The 16,043-nt window shown below is 37.9% G+C and overlaps 1 protein-coding gene and 1 long non-coding RNA gene across 2 annotated transcripts; one reads left to right on the forward strand and one right to left on the reverse strand.

The window, feature by feature from the left end:
- Window positions 1-3,038: 3,038 nt before the first annotated feature.
- LOC139181709 (uncharacterized) lies at window positions 3,039-6,158 on the reverse strand. The gene is made up of 2 exons (XR_011565475.1): window positions 6,057-6,158; window positions 3,039-3,291 (listed from the first exon to the last, which is right to left on the reverse strand). It is a non-coding gene; the product is annotated as an uncharacterized lncRNA (long non-coding RNA).
- A 41-nt stretch (window positions 6,159-6,199) lies between these two features.
- PABPC5 (poly(A) binding protein cytoplasmic 5) lies at window positions 6,200-10,407 on the forward strand. Its single transcript, XM_019956449.2, has 2 exons — window positions 6,200-6,330; window positions 6,880-10,407. The coding sequence occupies exon 2, from the start codon at window positions 7,020-7,022 to the stop codon at window positions 8,166-8,168; it is 1,149 nt and encodes a 382-aa protein (XP_019812008.1). The 5' UTR covers window positions 6,200-6,330; window positions 6,880-7,019; the 3' UTR covers window positions 8,169-10,407.
- The last annotated feature ends 5,636 nt before the right edge of the window (window positions 10,408-16,043 follow it).

Below are 16,043 nucleotides of genomic sequence, written 5' to 3' on the forward strand. Positions count from 1 at the left end.
GGGACTCTCAGTAGTCTTCTTCTCCAGAACACAATTCAAAAGCATCAATACTTCGGTGAACAGCCTTCTGGTCCAACTTTCACATCCGTACATGACTACTGGAAAAACCATAGCTTTGACTCTACACACCTTTGTCAGCAAAGTGATGCCTCTGCTTTTTAATACACCGTCTAGAATTGTCATAGTTTTCCTTAAAAGGAGCAATCATCTTTTAATTTCATGGCTGCAGTCACCATCTGCAGTGATTTTGGAGCTCTAGAAAATAAAACCTGTCACTGCCTCCACTCTTCCCCCTTCTATGTGCCATGAAGTGATGGGACCAGATGCCGTGATCTTAGTTTTCTGAATGTTGAGTTTCAAGCCAACTTTATCACTCTCCTCTTTCACTTTCATCAAGAGGCTCTTTAGTTCCTCTTCACTTTCTGCCATTAGAGTAGTGTTATCTGCATATCTGAGGTTGTTATTTCACTCAGCAATTTTGATTCCAGTTTGTGATTCATCCAGCGCATCACTTCACATGATGTACTGTGCATGTGTGCATGCTAAGTCACTTCAGTCGTGTCCAACTCTGTGCAACACTGTGGAATGTCCTCTGTCCCTCAGGCTCCTCTGTCCATGGGTTCTCTAGGCATGAATACTGGAGCGTGTTGCCATGTCCTCCTCCAGGCAATCTTCCTGACCCAGGGGTCAAACCCACATCTTTTATGTCTCCCTCATTGGCAGGCGGGTTCTTAACCACTAGCACTACTGGGAAAGCCCATCTCTGCACAGAATTTAAATAAGCAAAGTGACAAAATATAGCCTTGTCATGCTCCTTTCCCAATTTTGAACCAGTCACTTGTTCCATATCTGGTTCTAACTGTTGCTTCTTGACATGCATACAGGTTTCTCAGGAGACAGGTCAGGTGGTCTGATATTCCCATCTCTTTAAGAATTTTCCACAGTTTGTTGTGATCCACACAGTCAAAAGCTTTAGTGTAGTCAATGAAGCAGGAGTATAACAGATGTTTTTCTCAAACTCCCTTCCTTTCTGCATGATCCAACAAAGTTGGCAACTTGATCTCTGATTCCTTTGCCTCTTCAAAACCCAGCTTATACATCTGAAAGTTTAACAGTTTTTTTTTTTTCCATTTCTCTCATTAAATAAATCCCTGTTGAATTTTAAAAAATCATGCATTCAACTGTGAATAAATCTGAGTATTAAAAGCATACTAAAATGTTTATTTAATAACAGATTAAATAAATATATGTTCAATATATTTTTAAAAAACATTAAACAAAATCCTGTCTCCTGAGAAACCTGTATGTGTGTCAAGAAGCAACAGTTAGAACCAGTCATGGAACAAGAGACTGGTTCAAAATTAAGAAAGAAGTATGACAAGGCTATATTTTATCACTTTGCTTATTTAACAACTTAAACAACTTAACATATATTTAGGTTTAGTTAGGTGTCTACTTACAGTGCTCTTTTAATTGGATCCTATTAGTTTAAAATGAACCCATGGGATACTACAATGTAAATTTATGCAATTACTAGGCATTCATTCAAAATCCAGTCTATTCAGAGTTTTATATACAATTATTTTATTTAGAAGGATCTTAATTTCCAATAAACTACCTAGAGTCATAAATGTATGAATTATAGCCACAGCATTTGAATAAATATCTAAACTATAGCACTATAATTTAAAATACTGAAGTTTTGGTTAAATATTGAGGAATGTGATATTCTGATTTATTTACAATTTAGCATAAATCCTGTCTCATTGTAAATTCTGTTGAAACTTTGCCAGTTTTATTTACTTTCTCACTTTAATAAGTACATTCTAATAAACACAGTTTAATCTTTCTATGATAAAAAGTATTATCAAAGGGCCTTCAGGATTATCATCCAGAGCATAAATATTCATGGATCAGGATAAAATATTTGGAAATAGAGTAAAAGAACTACTACTGGCTCTAAAACTTATTGTAGAAATGCCTGCTGATACTGCATTCTTAATGCCTTTTTTTTTTTTTTTTGCAATTTTCCTTTCTTTGTCTAAAAAAATGAGAAGTTCTATTTAAAAAAGGTTTTACTTTATCATATTTTTTCAGTCATCCCAGACTTCATTCAAGAGAGCAGGTAGTTTATTTTCATTGTGAAATCCCAGCAACTTGCACAAGTCAGACTTTTAATGGGAAACACAGGATCAAGTGCCTGCTAAGATAAGGCTGAAAAATATAAATTTCCAACTCTCTTTTTCCACTCATGCTGACACATTACTACCAACTGTACATAACAATGTGGTGGGATGTATTTAGAATGCCAGTTGTCCAGGAGTCCTTCCTCATGAAAAATATTTCTCAGATTTAGAAAGACTCAGATATACTCAATCAACTGCCTTAGGAATCTGGGCAGGGATTTTTAATGGATTTAACATACAGATCAGGTTTATGTAGACTATAAACTCGCCTTTCACATATAATAAAAATGTCAGAGAAACGCCCTACATCTGATTGTTATTCCAGAGACAGTTTTCAATATAAATATTAAAATGATTAAATACATTATAGATGAAAATTATTCCCTTTCCCCCATAAACCTCTGCTTTGCAGAGGGAACTCTATTAAAATTCATTTATTTCACAACAGTTCTAAATTTCCGATTTTTGATCTGACAAAATGTTCAATATAGTTTTTTATTTTGTGCTAAGTCACTTCAGTCATGTCTGACTCTGCGACCCTATGCACTGGAGCCCGCCAGGCTCCTTTGTCCATGGGATTCTCCAGATAAGAATACTGGAGTGGGTTAGCCATTTCCTTCCCAACCTAGGGATCAAACCGACCATCTCTTATATCTCCTGCACTGGCAAGCAGGTTCTTTACTACTAGTGCCACCTGGGAAGCCCTAGTTTAAAATGTTTATATTGTAATGACCCCCAAATGGCTGTTAAGTATAGAGAAGAGGTGATTTTGAAAATAATTATTTTCAACAACTCCATTTCATCTATAATATTAGAGAAAATACATACAAATGAATTGGAATAGGGACAGCATTTAGATCATTACATAAATAAAATATTGATTTTATTTTAGTGATAATACTTTGGGAATTATTCTCTTGGCTTTATGTTGTTGTTTTAATGTGCTCAGTGGTTAAGTCCTGGCTGACTCTTTGAGATCCCATGGACTGTAGCCCTCCAGGATCCTCTGTCCATAGGATTTTCCAGGCAAGAATATTGCAGTCAGTTGCCATTTCCTCCTCCAGGGGATCTTCACCCCAAAGCGTGTTGTAGTAAGAAGACATTCCTAGAATAAAAGGGTAAATTCATGTGTTGTTTCATTTTTTACAGTTTTTACATTTTTTACAGTTAAAATTTTTTACATTTTTACATGTTTTAAAGTAATAGCTTTAAATCCGAAAAATAAAAACAAATTCTAGCCCATTGTTAATTAAGATTATGAGGAAAGATGTTTATAAAGTTTATGTTCTAAGGACAATAAAGTAAGCACGTGTTCACAAGTGTTTCTGCGTGTTGGTCAATGTGGTACTATTTTAAGACCAGTTTTTATATTAGTCTATCTCTTGGAGAGTGAAAAAGTTGGCTTAAAGATCAACATTCAGAAAACGAAGATCATGGCAGCCGGTCCCACCACTTCATGGGAAATAGATGGGGAAACAGTGGAAACAGTGTCAGACTTTATTTTTCTGGGCTCCAAAATCACTACAGATGGTGACTGCAGCCATGAAATTAAAAGACGCTTACTCCTTGGAAGGAAAGTTATGACCAACCTAGATAGTATATTCAAAAGCAGAGACATTACTTTCCCAACAAAGGTCCGTCTAATCAGGGCTATGGTTTTTTCTGTGGTCATGTATGGATGTGAGAGTTGGACTGTGAAGAAGGCTGAGTGCCAAAGATTTGATGCTTTTGAACTGTGGTGTTGGAGAAGACTCTTGAGAGTCCCTTGGACTGCAAGGAGATCCAACCAGTCCATTCTGAAGGAGATCAGCTCTGGGATTTCTTTGGAAGGAATGATGCTAAAGCTGAAACTCCAGTACTTTGGCCATCTCATGCGAAAAGTTGACTCATTGGAAAATACTCTGATTCTGGGAAGGATTGGGGGCAGGACGGGACGGGGACGACAGAGGATGAGATGGCTGGATGGCATCACTGATTTGATGGACGTGAGTCTCAGTGAACTCCGGGAGTTGGTGATGGACAGGGAGGCCTGGAGTGCTGTGATTCATGGGGTCGCAAAGAGTCGGACATGACTGAGCAACTGATCTGATCTGATCTCTATAACTTTTTTTAATTTGTATTTGTTTTTCTCTCACAGTCTCCATGTCTTAGCTAAGCAAGAATCCTAGAAAGCAAGCAAGAGCTCAGTAAAGAAAATTACAAAATATTTGAGTAAATAATAAGGGAAAACTGTCATCTTCCGTCAACTATACTGTCTAATAGAAACTGTAAAAAATGAAACAACACATGAATTTAGCCTTTTATTCTAGGAATGTCTTCTTACTACAACACCGTTTGGGGTGAAGATCCCCTAGAGGAGGAAATGGCAACTGACTGCAATATTCTTGCCTGGAAAATCCTATGGACAGAGGATCCTGGAGGGCTACAGTCCATGGGGTCGCAAAGAGTCAGCCAGGACTTAACCACTGAGCACATACACACACCTTCTCTTGCATAATTTTTTCCCAGGATCCTTTCCAGTCTAACTGTAGTGACATGTTTTGTTTGGATTTTCTTTTTGAGGGGAAGTCTTAAGGAATGGGCTGGTTGAGTTGTGCATTACAGACATTGGCGATTTTCTGAAGATAAGGTAACAGTCTTCTCCCAAAACAGTTTGCTGCAAACTCTAAAGAAAGATCTTGGGAAAGCTCTGAGTTGAGTCTAATCTTATAGCATTGTTCCCTACAATGGTTTAAAGTTGACAATTCAAGTTGAAATTACAAATTATGTAAAGTGATTATATATTTATGTGTTTATTTCACCTGTGAACATTAATTATTACAGCTTTTATCTCTTTAAGATTTTGTAATTCATGATTATGGAGGCAGCACATCCTCAACGTTTTCTGGCACTGAAAGTGAAAGTCTGCTCAGTCGTGTCAGACTCTTTGTGATCCCATGGATAGTCCATGGAATTCTCCAGGCCAGAATACAGGAGTGAGTAACCTTTCCTTTATTCAGAGGATCTTCCCAACCCAGGGATCAAACCCAGGTCTCCCTCATTGCAGGCGGATTTTTTACCAGCTGAGCCGCTCACTAAGTACCATTAAAAGTCATTTTATGGCTTTCCAATTATTAAAACCTTAGTATTACTGGACGGAGAAGGCAATGGCAACCCACTCCAGTACTCTGGCCTGGAAAATCCCATGGACGGAGGAGCCTGGTAGGCTCTACTCCATGGGGTCACGAAGAGTCGGACACTTACTGTGTGACTTCACTTTCACTTTTCACTTTCATGCATTGGAGAAGGAAATGGCAACCCACTCCAGTGTTCTTGCCTGGAGAATCCCAGGGACGGTGGAGCCTCGTGGGCTGCCGTCTGTGGGGTCGCACAGAGTCGGACACGACTGAAGCGATTTAGCAGCAGCAGCAGTATTACTGGAGCAGCAAAAAGGAACTTTGACTATTACCTCGGGATAATGCTACCATTATGCTGAAGTTTAATGGAGTAAGAATAAAAGCCAATTACAAAATGGGCATGTGTTTTATTTGACCCTGTGATCATTTAGCACTGGACTGGGAGTCCAGAACAGCTGTCAATTGACTTTCCAATGCACTCAGGAAAGTAGGCAACCTATATCTTATTTCCTAAGAAGAAACGATTTAGGGAACTCGTTAAAAATAAATAAATAAATAAAACAACTTGACAGTTCTCTCCACCTAGGTCGTCACCTCCTTTGACTTGAATTTGGGGTCAGCAGCCTAAACGTAATATTTTAAATTAATAAATATATTTTCAAAACTAAGAAAAAAAATCTAGAAACCTTTTCAATTTCTCTATCTTTTAACATCTTGGCAGAGAGCAAGCGGGAAGAAGCGGGAAGTTCCTTACCACGGTTCCGGGTTTCCTTGCGCCCCGCCCGTCGGCTCGCCCCACCACAGCTACAGGCTTTTTAGTCCCTGGTTCAGTCTGTCCTGCGGGGAACAATCCCTGTCCATCCGTCTGCGCTCTGCCCGCCCGCCGGGCATCTGCCCTTCTCTCCTGACTCCGCCCCGCATCTGTCCGGAACCGCTTCGCGTCTGAGCTGACCCAGTGCGCGTCCGCCAGTCAGTCCCTCCGGACCCGCCGCGAGTCTCAGGCTGCCGAAATCACCGCGCATCACTCGGTCCGTACCCAGTGGGCATCTTGGGTATCTGGGCGGTCTCCGGTCCCCGGCGCGTGTGTCTGTCTGTCTGTTTCTCTGCGCGATTCGCTGCTTGCAGCCTTCCTGCCTGGCCGCAGGGCACCAAGTGTCCAGTTTGCCCTTTCGCTGACGCTGAGTGTCTATAGCGCGGCCTTAGTGAGCTGCGAGCCCGCCTGAGACCGACCGGCCAGGCAGCCGGCGGAGGAATACACGTTCGGCCCCTGCCCTTGTTGCTATCATTTTAAACCCACGGGAGCTTGAGGCCTATTTTTATGCAGAAAATCGGTCGTGAGGCCTCTGTCGACAAGGCTAGATGTGGGAAGCCAGCCTGCTGCTTAGTGATTTCTTACTATTTATCGGGGGAAGGGACATTTCTTTCCTACTACTGGCTTTTGAAACTGATTTTAGATCTGAATGGGTGGAAATTCTAAGCCCCCTTAGGGAGAATAGATTCGTTATTGGGGTGCTTTTTTCTCTGATGCGTTTGTTCTGAGCCTGCTGACCAGCTGTTTCTGAACTTCCTTTTCTCAGCCTCAACAGTGATTCTGAGTCTGCTTTTAGCTTTCTTCGCCTTGGCTTTTTTCTGTTTGTGAACAGCTGTTTGGCCCATAGCTTAGAGAAAGCAGCCTTTTTTTCTCTCCCAAGAGAGCCTTCTCCTTGTGCTCAGAGAGATGGGGAGTGGGGAGCCTAATCCTGCTGGCAAGAAAAAGAAGTACCTCAAGGCTGCCCTGTATGTGGGTGACTTGGACCCAGATGTTACTGAGGACATGTTATATAAAAAGTTCAGGCCTGCTGGACCTCTGCGCTTCACTCGAATCTGCCGTGACCCGGTGACCCGCAGCCCCCTGGGCTATGGCTACGTTAACTTCCGCTTTCCTGCGGATGCTGAGTGGGCACTGAACACCATGAATTTTGATTTGATTAATGGCAAACCATTCCGTCTAATGTGGTCTCAGCCAGATGATCGCTTAAGAAAGTCTGGAATTGGAAATATATTCATCAAAAACCTGGACAAATCCATTGACAACAGGGCCCTTTTTTATCTGTTTTCAGCTTTTGGGAGCATTCTCTCCTGCAAAGTCGTATGCGATGACAATGGCTCTAAGGGTTATGCCTATGTGCACTTTGACAGCCTGGCCGCTGCCAATAGGGCCATCTGGCACATGAATGGAGTGCGGCTCAACAACCGCCAGGTGTATGTTGGCCGATTCAAATTTCCGGAAGAGAGGGCTGCTGAAGTTAGAACTAGGGATAAAGCGACTTTCACTAATGTTTTCGTTAAAAACTTTGGAGATGACATGGATGACGACAAACTGAAGGAACTTTTCAGCGAGTATGGGCCAACTGAAAGCGTTAAGGTAATAAGAGATTCCAGTGGGAAATCGAAAGGCTTTGGATTTGTGAGATATGAGACACATGAGGCTGCCCAAAAGGCTGTGTTAGATCTGCATGGAAAGTCCATCGATGGGAAAGTGCTCTATGTAGGGCGAGCACAGAAGAAAATTGAACGTCTTGCTGAGTTAAGGAGAAGATTTGAGCGGCTGAGATTAAAAGAAAAAAGTCGGCCTCCAGGGGTGCCTATCTATATTAAGAACCTGGACGAGACCATTGATGATGAAAAACTGAAGGAGGAATTTTCTTCCTTTGGGTCAATTAGTCGGGCCAAAGTGATGGTGGAGGTGGGGCAAGGCAAAGGGTTTGGTGTTATCTGCTTCTCCTCTTTTGAAGAGGCTACCAAAGCAGTAGATGAGATGAATGGTCGCATAGTGGGCTCCAAGCCTCTGCAAGTCACTCTGGGCCAGGCCAGGCGCAGGTGGTGAGGATAAGAATGCTCAATTTATTTCAGCCTTAAGCTGGTGCCTACTTAGTTTGGGCTACTTTGTGATAAGAGGTTATTTTATGTCAATTAACAGGTTTTTTTTAAGTGAATACTTTCTTTTGGAAAAAAAAAAAAAAGTGAAACCAGAAAGCCTTGTTCATTTTAGTGAAGAACATAATTTCTAATTGTAAAACTGTCATTTTGTACTATTTTTCGATATAATATCCTTAGGAGTATATAGAATAAAGTTTATTCCTCCACAAACTTGTCCTAAACTAATCAACATGAGTTAATTGAGCATATGTCCTTCCTTATTTCGCTAATACTACTAAATTTCATTTCTCCTAATGAAATAAAATTTCATTAGGTCCTTACATCTGAGTCTATCACAGTGAAAACTTCTAACTTGCTTTTTGAGAAATCAGTAGAGCAGGGGAAAGTGTATGTGATCCAGTTAATGTTTATGCATAATTTGACTTTAAATTATTATTTAAAATGAATATTCCCTTTTAAAGATGTGAGCTTTTTCCTTTTTTTATTTATTTATATTTTCCCTTCTTTATTATACTGAGGGCATACCACAGACTTCATAGTGGATTTGAATAAGTTTTGAGAGTTTCCACTATTAACTTTATAACTTCAATAAGAATATTGGTACTTTACCAATCAGTACATTAGAAGATTAACACTTTAAAGATTGATTTTTTTAATTCTAAGTTTCATCTTAGAAACCTTTCCTCAGAGATTTAATATTTGAAGACAGGCTAAGGAGCATTCTTATCGCTCGTTTTGCTAAACTCTTTAGTATGTATATTTGGATTGTGTTTAATTAACAAAAAAGGTGAATAACAACACTAAATTGCCTTTGTCTATAGTTAATTTTAGGATTACCTTCAGCCTTTGTCGTATCAGTATAAAAGGTAAATACTCCATGTAATGATGTTGAAAACTACTTTGAAGAATAACTTCTATTAAACTTGTTATTACCGCTTGTAAACTGTTGAATATATTCACAAGATAATATTCACAGATGTTTCAAAATTAAGGAAAAGGTCCTCTCTCTTGATTAAGTAGCATACCTCCATCATATGAGATCTCTTAATCCAGTATGATTCTCTTTTTTGTCTGGCTACTTGCAAGTTATGAAAAAATATTCTGTTCTATGTTGCAGTTATGTTATTTGCCCTGTGACTTCTATATGATGGATTTTCTGTGTTTCACTTGTAGTTCCCTCTTGTCCACACCCATCTACCTTTCAATCTGTATTACACTTACTTTCTTATTTTCTTTGGATTGTGCTGCTGCTCTGTTTAGTCACTCAGTCATCTTCAACTCTTTGAGACCCCGTGGACCGTAACCCACCAGGCTCCTCTGTCCATGGAATTTTCTGGGCAAGGATACTGGAGTGGGTCACCATTTTCTACTCCAGGGGGTCTTCCTGACCCAGGGATTGAACCCATGTCTCTTGTGTCTCCTGCAATGGCAAGCAGATTCTTTACCACTGCACCACCTGGGAAGCCCTTTTCTTTGGAATTGCCTTTCTGTTAATATATGCCAGTTCAAATCCATTTTGAGTTAGAGAAATAAATACTTAATTTATGTAAAACTTAAATTATTACTTTTTAAAAATAGCATTGACTCATACCACAAATCCAATCATAAGAAAATATTTTATCTCTATTGTCAGTTGATTTTTATTTCTGTATGTAGAAATCTTGCATACATAAAACAATATAAATATATAATTTTTTAACACTTCTGTTAACTCTTTGCCCATAAAATAATCAGAATAACTTGTTTTCATGTAATTGTTTATCTACAGACTACTTGTATATTCATTATCAAACATTTTCAAATGGAAATTATGGTTTTTATTGATTATAAACATAATACATGCTCCTTGTAAAAAAAAAGTACAATGATGCAGAAACTTACAAAGAAGAAAGTAAAATTCCCATAGTTCCAAGACAACCACTATTAACTTTTTAAGTGTGTGCTTATCCTTTCATGCCTTTTCCCCTATGTATACACACTCTGTTTTAAAAAAAAAAGCAAATATATGTATGGTTTGGTTTTGTTTTGCTTTTAATTTTAAGCCAAAACATAATCATCTGTTCATGTCAATAAATACCAATCTATCTGTATCATCAATTAGTGACTACATAGTATTCCATTGTGTGGATGTACTATATCTTATCTAAGTACTTCATTATTAAATGAGATTTATATGTTTTTCAATATTTTCTATGTTTGTAAACAATGCTGTAATGAAAATCCTTGGTTAAAAACAGTATGAGTTATATGAGCTTGACAAAAATTATCTATAGCATGTAAAAGCATAAATCTACTAGAAAAACAAAAATGCACATCGTATTGATATATATGTACCTAAAATTTGTAAAGTGTTAATGATATATTCTTCATTTAAATTGACAAAAGAAAAAAACTAACGGAATATAATTTTTCATATTTTATGAGCCTACTTGTTTACATCAATGTGATCATAAAATATATGAAAAGGAAGAAACTTCAAATAAAATTTAAAGTACTTATCAATACATTGATAATTATTTTACCATATGTGCTCTCTATTCCTTTCCCCTATTGCCAGTTTTCATTTGAATTTGTAAACCTGAAGTGTCAGTGTTAAGACCTTCGCAAATACTTTGATTCAGAATGAATCATGAAATATATATAGAAGCTAAAAACTTCAAATATAAGCATTTTATACACTTTGGAAAAATATTTAAGTATTTAAATTATTAATGTTTTGAAAAAGCTAGTCAGTATAAAGAAAAGCAGTAATTGTGGCTAGGTACAGATAAAACATACATGTTAGGACTCTGCAGATCAGTCAAAAGTACTCTGTAAATTCAGGACATAAAAAGCAGGGTTGAAAAATATAAAGGAAAGGTAATCTTTATTTAAACACAAACAGCTGGGTAAATTTTTCAATTTTGTATTTTTCATTTTTAGCTACATTCAATACATTTCTAATAGTTTAGGCTTCCAAGGAGGTGCCAAAGAACGGAACAGCTTAAATCAGTAACAAAGCATTAAAAAATAGGTTATTATTTATTTTCTAGCCCGAGATAATTAGTAAAAATTAATAAAACTGTATTATCAATGATCAACTTAATACTGAACTATTTAATGCAATGTGTTTTTTGTTTTGTTTTGTTTTTATTTTTATTTTTTTTTTAGCTTTTCAAAATAGTCACTTGTACAGGTTTCAAATGTGCCTGCTGCTGCTGCTGCTGCTGCTAAGTCCCTTCAGTCGTGTCTGACTCTGTGCGACCCCAGAGATGGCAGCCCACCAGGCTCCCCCATCCCTGGGATTCTCCAGGCAAGAACACTGGAGTGGGTTGCCATTTCCTTCTCCAATGCATGAAAGTGAGTAGTGAAAGTGAAGTCGCTCAGTCGTGTCCGACTCTTAGTGACCCCATGGACTGCAGCCCACCAGGTTCCTCTGTCCATGGGATTTTCCAGGCAAGAGTACTGGAGTGGGGTGCTATTGCCTTCTCCGTCAAATGTGCCTAGGGAGAAGGAAATTCAGAATATTTTTTGTGATTGCAAGCATCATTATTAGAGGTTATTTGGGGGAGGATTTCTTTTTTTCCGATGACTTATTACACATATTTTTCTTCCAGCTTTTTAAAAGGTTTGTTTTTATTTATTTTTGGCTCTGCTGGGTCTTCATTGCTGTGGGGGCTTTTCTCTAGTTGCAGCAAGCAGGGGCTACTCTCTAGTTGTGGTGCTTGGGCTTCTTATTGTGGTAGCTTCTCTTGTTGGGAAGCACTGGGCTCTAGGGGATGTGGGCTCAGTAGTTGTGGTTCCCAGGCTCTAGAGTACAAGCACAGTAGTTGCAGTGCACATGCTTAGTTGCTCTGTGGCAGGTGGGATCTTCCCAGACCAGGGATCAAACCCGTGTCTCCTGAATTGGCAGACAGATTCTTTACCATTGAGACACCAGGGAAGCCCAGGGAAGGATTTTCTGTACAGGAAGTTTCAAGCATCCTGGTGCTTTTCTGGTTGAATCCATAGTTAAGAAGAAAAATAAGATGTTACATGTGTAAGTGATATTTTTAGCCCATAGGGAAAAAAAATGTTGAATAAGAATACTTTTTAAGGGAATATTTAGGAGTGGAGTGAATACCATCTTATTTGTGAATAAATGGCCTAATGTAAGGGAATAGTTAGGAATTTATCAATAAATGACTGATTATAGATGATAAAGGTGTTCCCAGCACCTGTGACAATATTTGGACTATAGTTAGCATTCCATGATTACTTGTTGAATTACTGAGTTCATAATCTATGGATTATGTCTCTCCACTTGTTTGCCTTCCAATTCTCTTCTCAGTATTTGGCAAGAGAAATGTTATTAGAGAATAAGCCATTTAAAAAAAATCTTATCCTATGAAGAAATAATTAAGAACAAATTGCTTACATAGATTGGTACTTGTAACATAATGCTACTGATAACACGTGCATGAATGTGTGCTAAGTCACTTTAGTTGTATCCAACTCTTTGCATCCCTATAGACCATAGCCTGCCAAGTTCCACTGTCCATGGGATTCTCCAGGCAAGAATACTGGAGTGGGTTACTATTTCCCTCTCCAGAGTATCTTCCTGACGCAAGATTGAACCCACATCACCTACATCTTCTGCATTGGTGGTGGGTTCTTTACCACTGGGTCACCAGGGAAGCCTATGGTGTTATTACTTCCCATGAATTTTAACCTAACCAATGGTTTCTTGCAGCTTTAAGAAAGTTAATATATTCCACTTGTTCTGGGGGATCATGGTCAGTAGTTTGAAGTAAACTAGCTACCACTGGAAATCTGAGATGAGAAAGGCCTAAATAATTCAACATAGAAACACTGAGTATGTAATTCCTATGAAACTTAAAAACCAAATCCAAGTACATTTACTCTCAAAAATCAAAGTTGATTTTAAAGATCTTTCATTTAGTACAAAAGCAGATCAATGTTCACACTAAATTTCTCATCAAAATTGGAGGCCTACATAATTTATTTCAGTGGAAAAAATATTGAATGCTTTAGAGAGACTAGAAGAAAAAGGGATGAGTGCTGATACTGTATAGCATGACTCTCTCAGTCATCAGAGTAAATGAATTTCTTTGTTTTAGTACTAATTGTAAGAAAAACACCAGATGTTGGCACCTTTTGTGTAATAAGTAAGCCTTCTATGCTGCTGCTAAGTCACTTCAGTTGTGTCCGACTCTGTGTGACCCCATAGACGGCAGCCCACCAGGCTCCCCTGTCCCTGGGATTCTCCAGGCAAGAACACTGGAGTGGGTTGCCATTTCCTTCTCCAATGCATCAAAGTGAAAAGTGAAAATGAAGTCGCTCAGTCATGTCCGACTCTTAGTGACTCCATGGACTGCAGCCCACCAGGCTCCTCCATCCATGGGATTTTCCAGGCAAGAGTACTGGAATGGGGTGTCATTGCCTTCTCCGAAGATTTCTATAGTGTAGAGTAAATAATTTAATATCTTTTTGAGGTTTATTTGAAACTTCCAAAAGGGTAAATTATGCTTCTGAAAAATCAATATTTAGGGCATTTAAAAAGTAATTTAAGACTAATTTACATAGAATGGCAAGCAACTTACCTCTTACCTCTTAACTTACCTCTCAGGATTTGTGACAGACTAAATCCCTGAAAAGAAAAAAAAATGCAATGAGGAATTTGCAAGCTTTTATTTTGCAGTGTTTCAAGAACTCAGCATATATCCCTTATTGGTTTCATTGTACAAAAATATATTATGTGTTCATGGTCCTAAATAAAGGGATAAATGGCAGCTTTATTACATTATGGCAAGGATAGTGACAAAACAATGCAAGTCAAGATGAAGAATGCATTTCTTTGTTCATGGAAGAATTTTTAGAAAGGAAGATTTGTGAATTAACTCAAGAATAATTAAAAGAAGTATCAGAGATACAGAGGAATTTAAATGTTATAAATCTAAATGAATACTGTAAAGAAAGTAAAATTCTACCTAGTTTGATATCTACTTTAGCATGAAACATCATAAATTATTTTCATTCACTATATATGGTTAGTCTTAACACTGATTTGATAACTACAGTAATACTATACCTCAGGAATATCTCATTTCTAAGTGAATTTATTAATTACTGGTGCTATACTGGTTGTCTTTACTCTCTTACTCTCATTTCCTAATCTCGACTCCATCCTTGTTAGAACACTCAAGTTTATGTAAGATATTTCTGGTTTACATAGTTTGTCAAAACATTACCTCAGAAACTTCTATTAGATGTGCTCATATGTAATGTAGCGTTTTGTTGACATAAAGTTTCATGACTTACATGTCAAGCCACAGTAGATAGTGGAAAGTATCTATTGTTTATATGGATTAATGCATCTAGCTGAAGATGTTATTTTACAAAGTGTAAATATCAGAATGATGCTGATTCTGATATTGAAGCTGTGGGGTCTTTTTGGAATTGTGGTTTCATAATGTATATATGGGGCTTCCCTGATGGCTCAATGGTAAAGAATCCTCCTGCCAATGCAGGAGAAGTGGGTTTGATCCCTGGGTTGGGAAGATCCCCTGGAGAATAAAATGACAATGCACTCCAGTATTCTTGCCTGGAGAATCCCATGGACGGAGAGGAGCCTGCCATTCTACAGTCCATGGGGTTGCAAAAGAGTTGGACACAACTTAGCAACTAAATAATGACAATGTATACATGAGCTAGAGCATCTGATGACCAAAGACTGAGTAATGTAACTAGAAATATATATTGATAATGTAAGACAAATTTTGAGATATGAAAGCAACATTCCAAGCATAACAAGAGATAATGCTAAAAGAAACTGTCCAACTTCTCTGAACAGGCAATATAGGCAATGAACATAATCTGTATGCAGCCGCTAGTTGTTATGTGGAGACACACCACAACATCAAAATAATGTGAACTACCTCAAGCAAAGAGTAAAAACATATAGAAAGATACAATTTTCTGAAACTTCTATTACATATTTATATAAGTGAAACAAACTGTGAAGGAAAGAAAAGCAAGTATGAACTAAGTATGTTTCTTACTTTAGCCTCCAAGGAAAAAAAAAAAAAAAAAACAGTTTCACTTTAGGCAGAATGATTTTCTTCGACCATTGGGTCATTTTCACTAATTTTTATCTTTAGATTGTGAAAGATGCACTTATGTAATCTAATTTATTGCTCAAAGGTAAATGTGTAACCTCAATACAATCTATTTTTAAGATAATATATAAGCCAGAAAAGTGTCACAACCTTTCCTCAACAGCAAGTTTCACCATACAGATCATTTAAGCTGGATTTCTAATACAAGAAAACATGCTTAAAATTTTTTCTCTAATTCGGGGTCAAGAATTTAGGGCTGTGAGAAATGTATTTTAATTACTCTTGGATCATACATTTTTAGAGTACTGTTTGATAGAACTGTTTATCTTGCCTAATGTACAAAAGCTATCTTTCAGGTTTCTGGATGAAATTGAAAATGTTACTAGTACTTGAAACAATATGGAATCTATCTCTAAAATAAAAATTAGAGATAATTGAATAATTAAGAAAATTATATTAAATGATTTTGATCAGTATTAGGAATTCATCAGTAAAAAGAATTTCAGATAAATCGAGAATGTGTATTCTGGGCTTCTCAAGTGGTGCTAGTGGTAAAGAACCCACCTGCCAATTCAGGAGACATAAGAGACATGGGTTGAATCCCTGGATTGGGAAGATCACTGAAGGAGGGCATGGCAACTCACTCCAGTATTCTTGCCTGGAGAATCCCCATGGATAGAGGAGCCTGGAAGTCCATGGGGTCTCGAAGAGTCAAACGTGACTGA

Source organism: Bos indicus, chromosome X, assembly GCF_029378745.1.
Source record: "Bos indicus isolate NIAB-ARS_2022 breed Sahiwal x Tharparkar chromosome X, NIAB-ARS_B.indTharparkar_mat_pri_1.0, whole genome shotgun sequence".
Classification (NCBI taxonomy): domain Eukaryota; kingdom Metazoa; phylum Chordata; class Mammalia; order Artiodactyla; family Bovidae; genus Bos; species Bos indicus.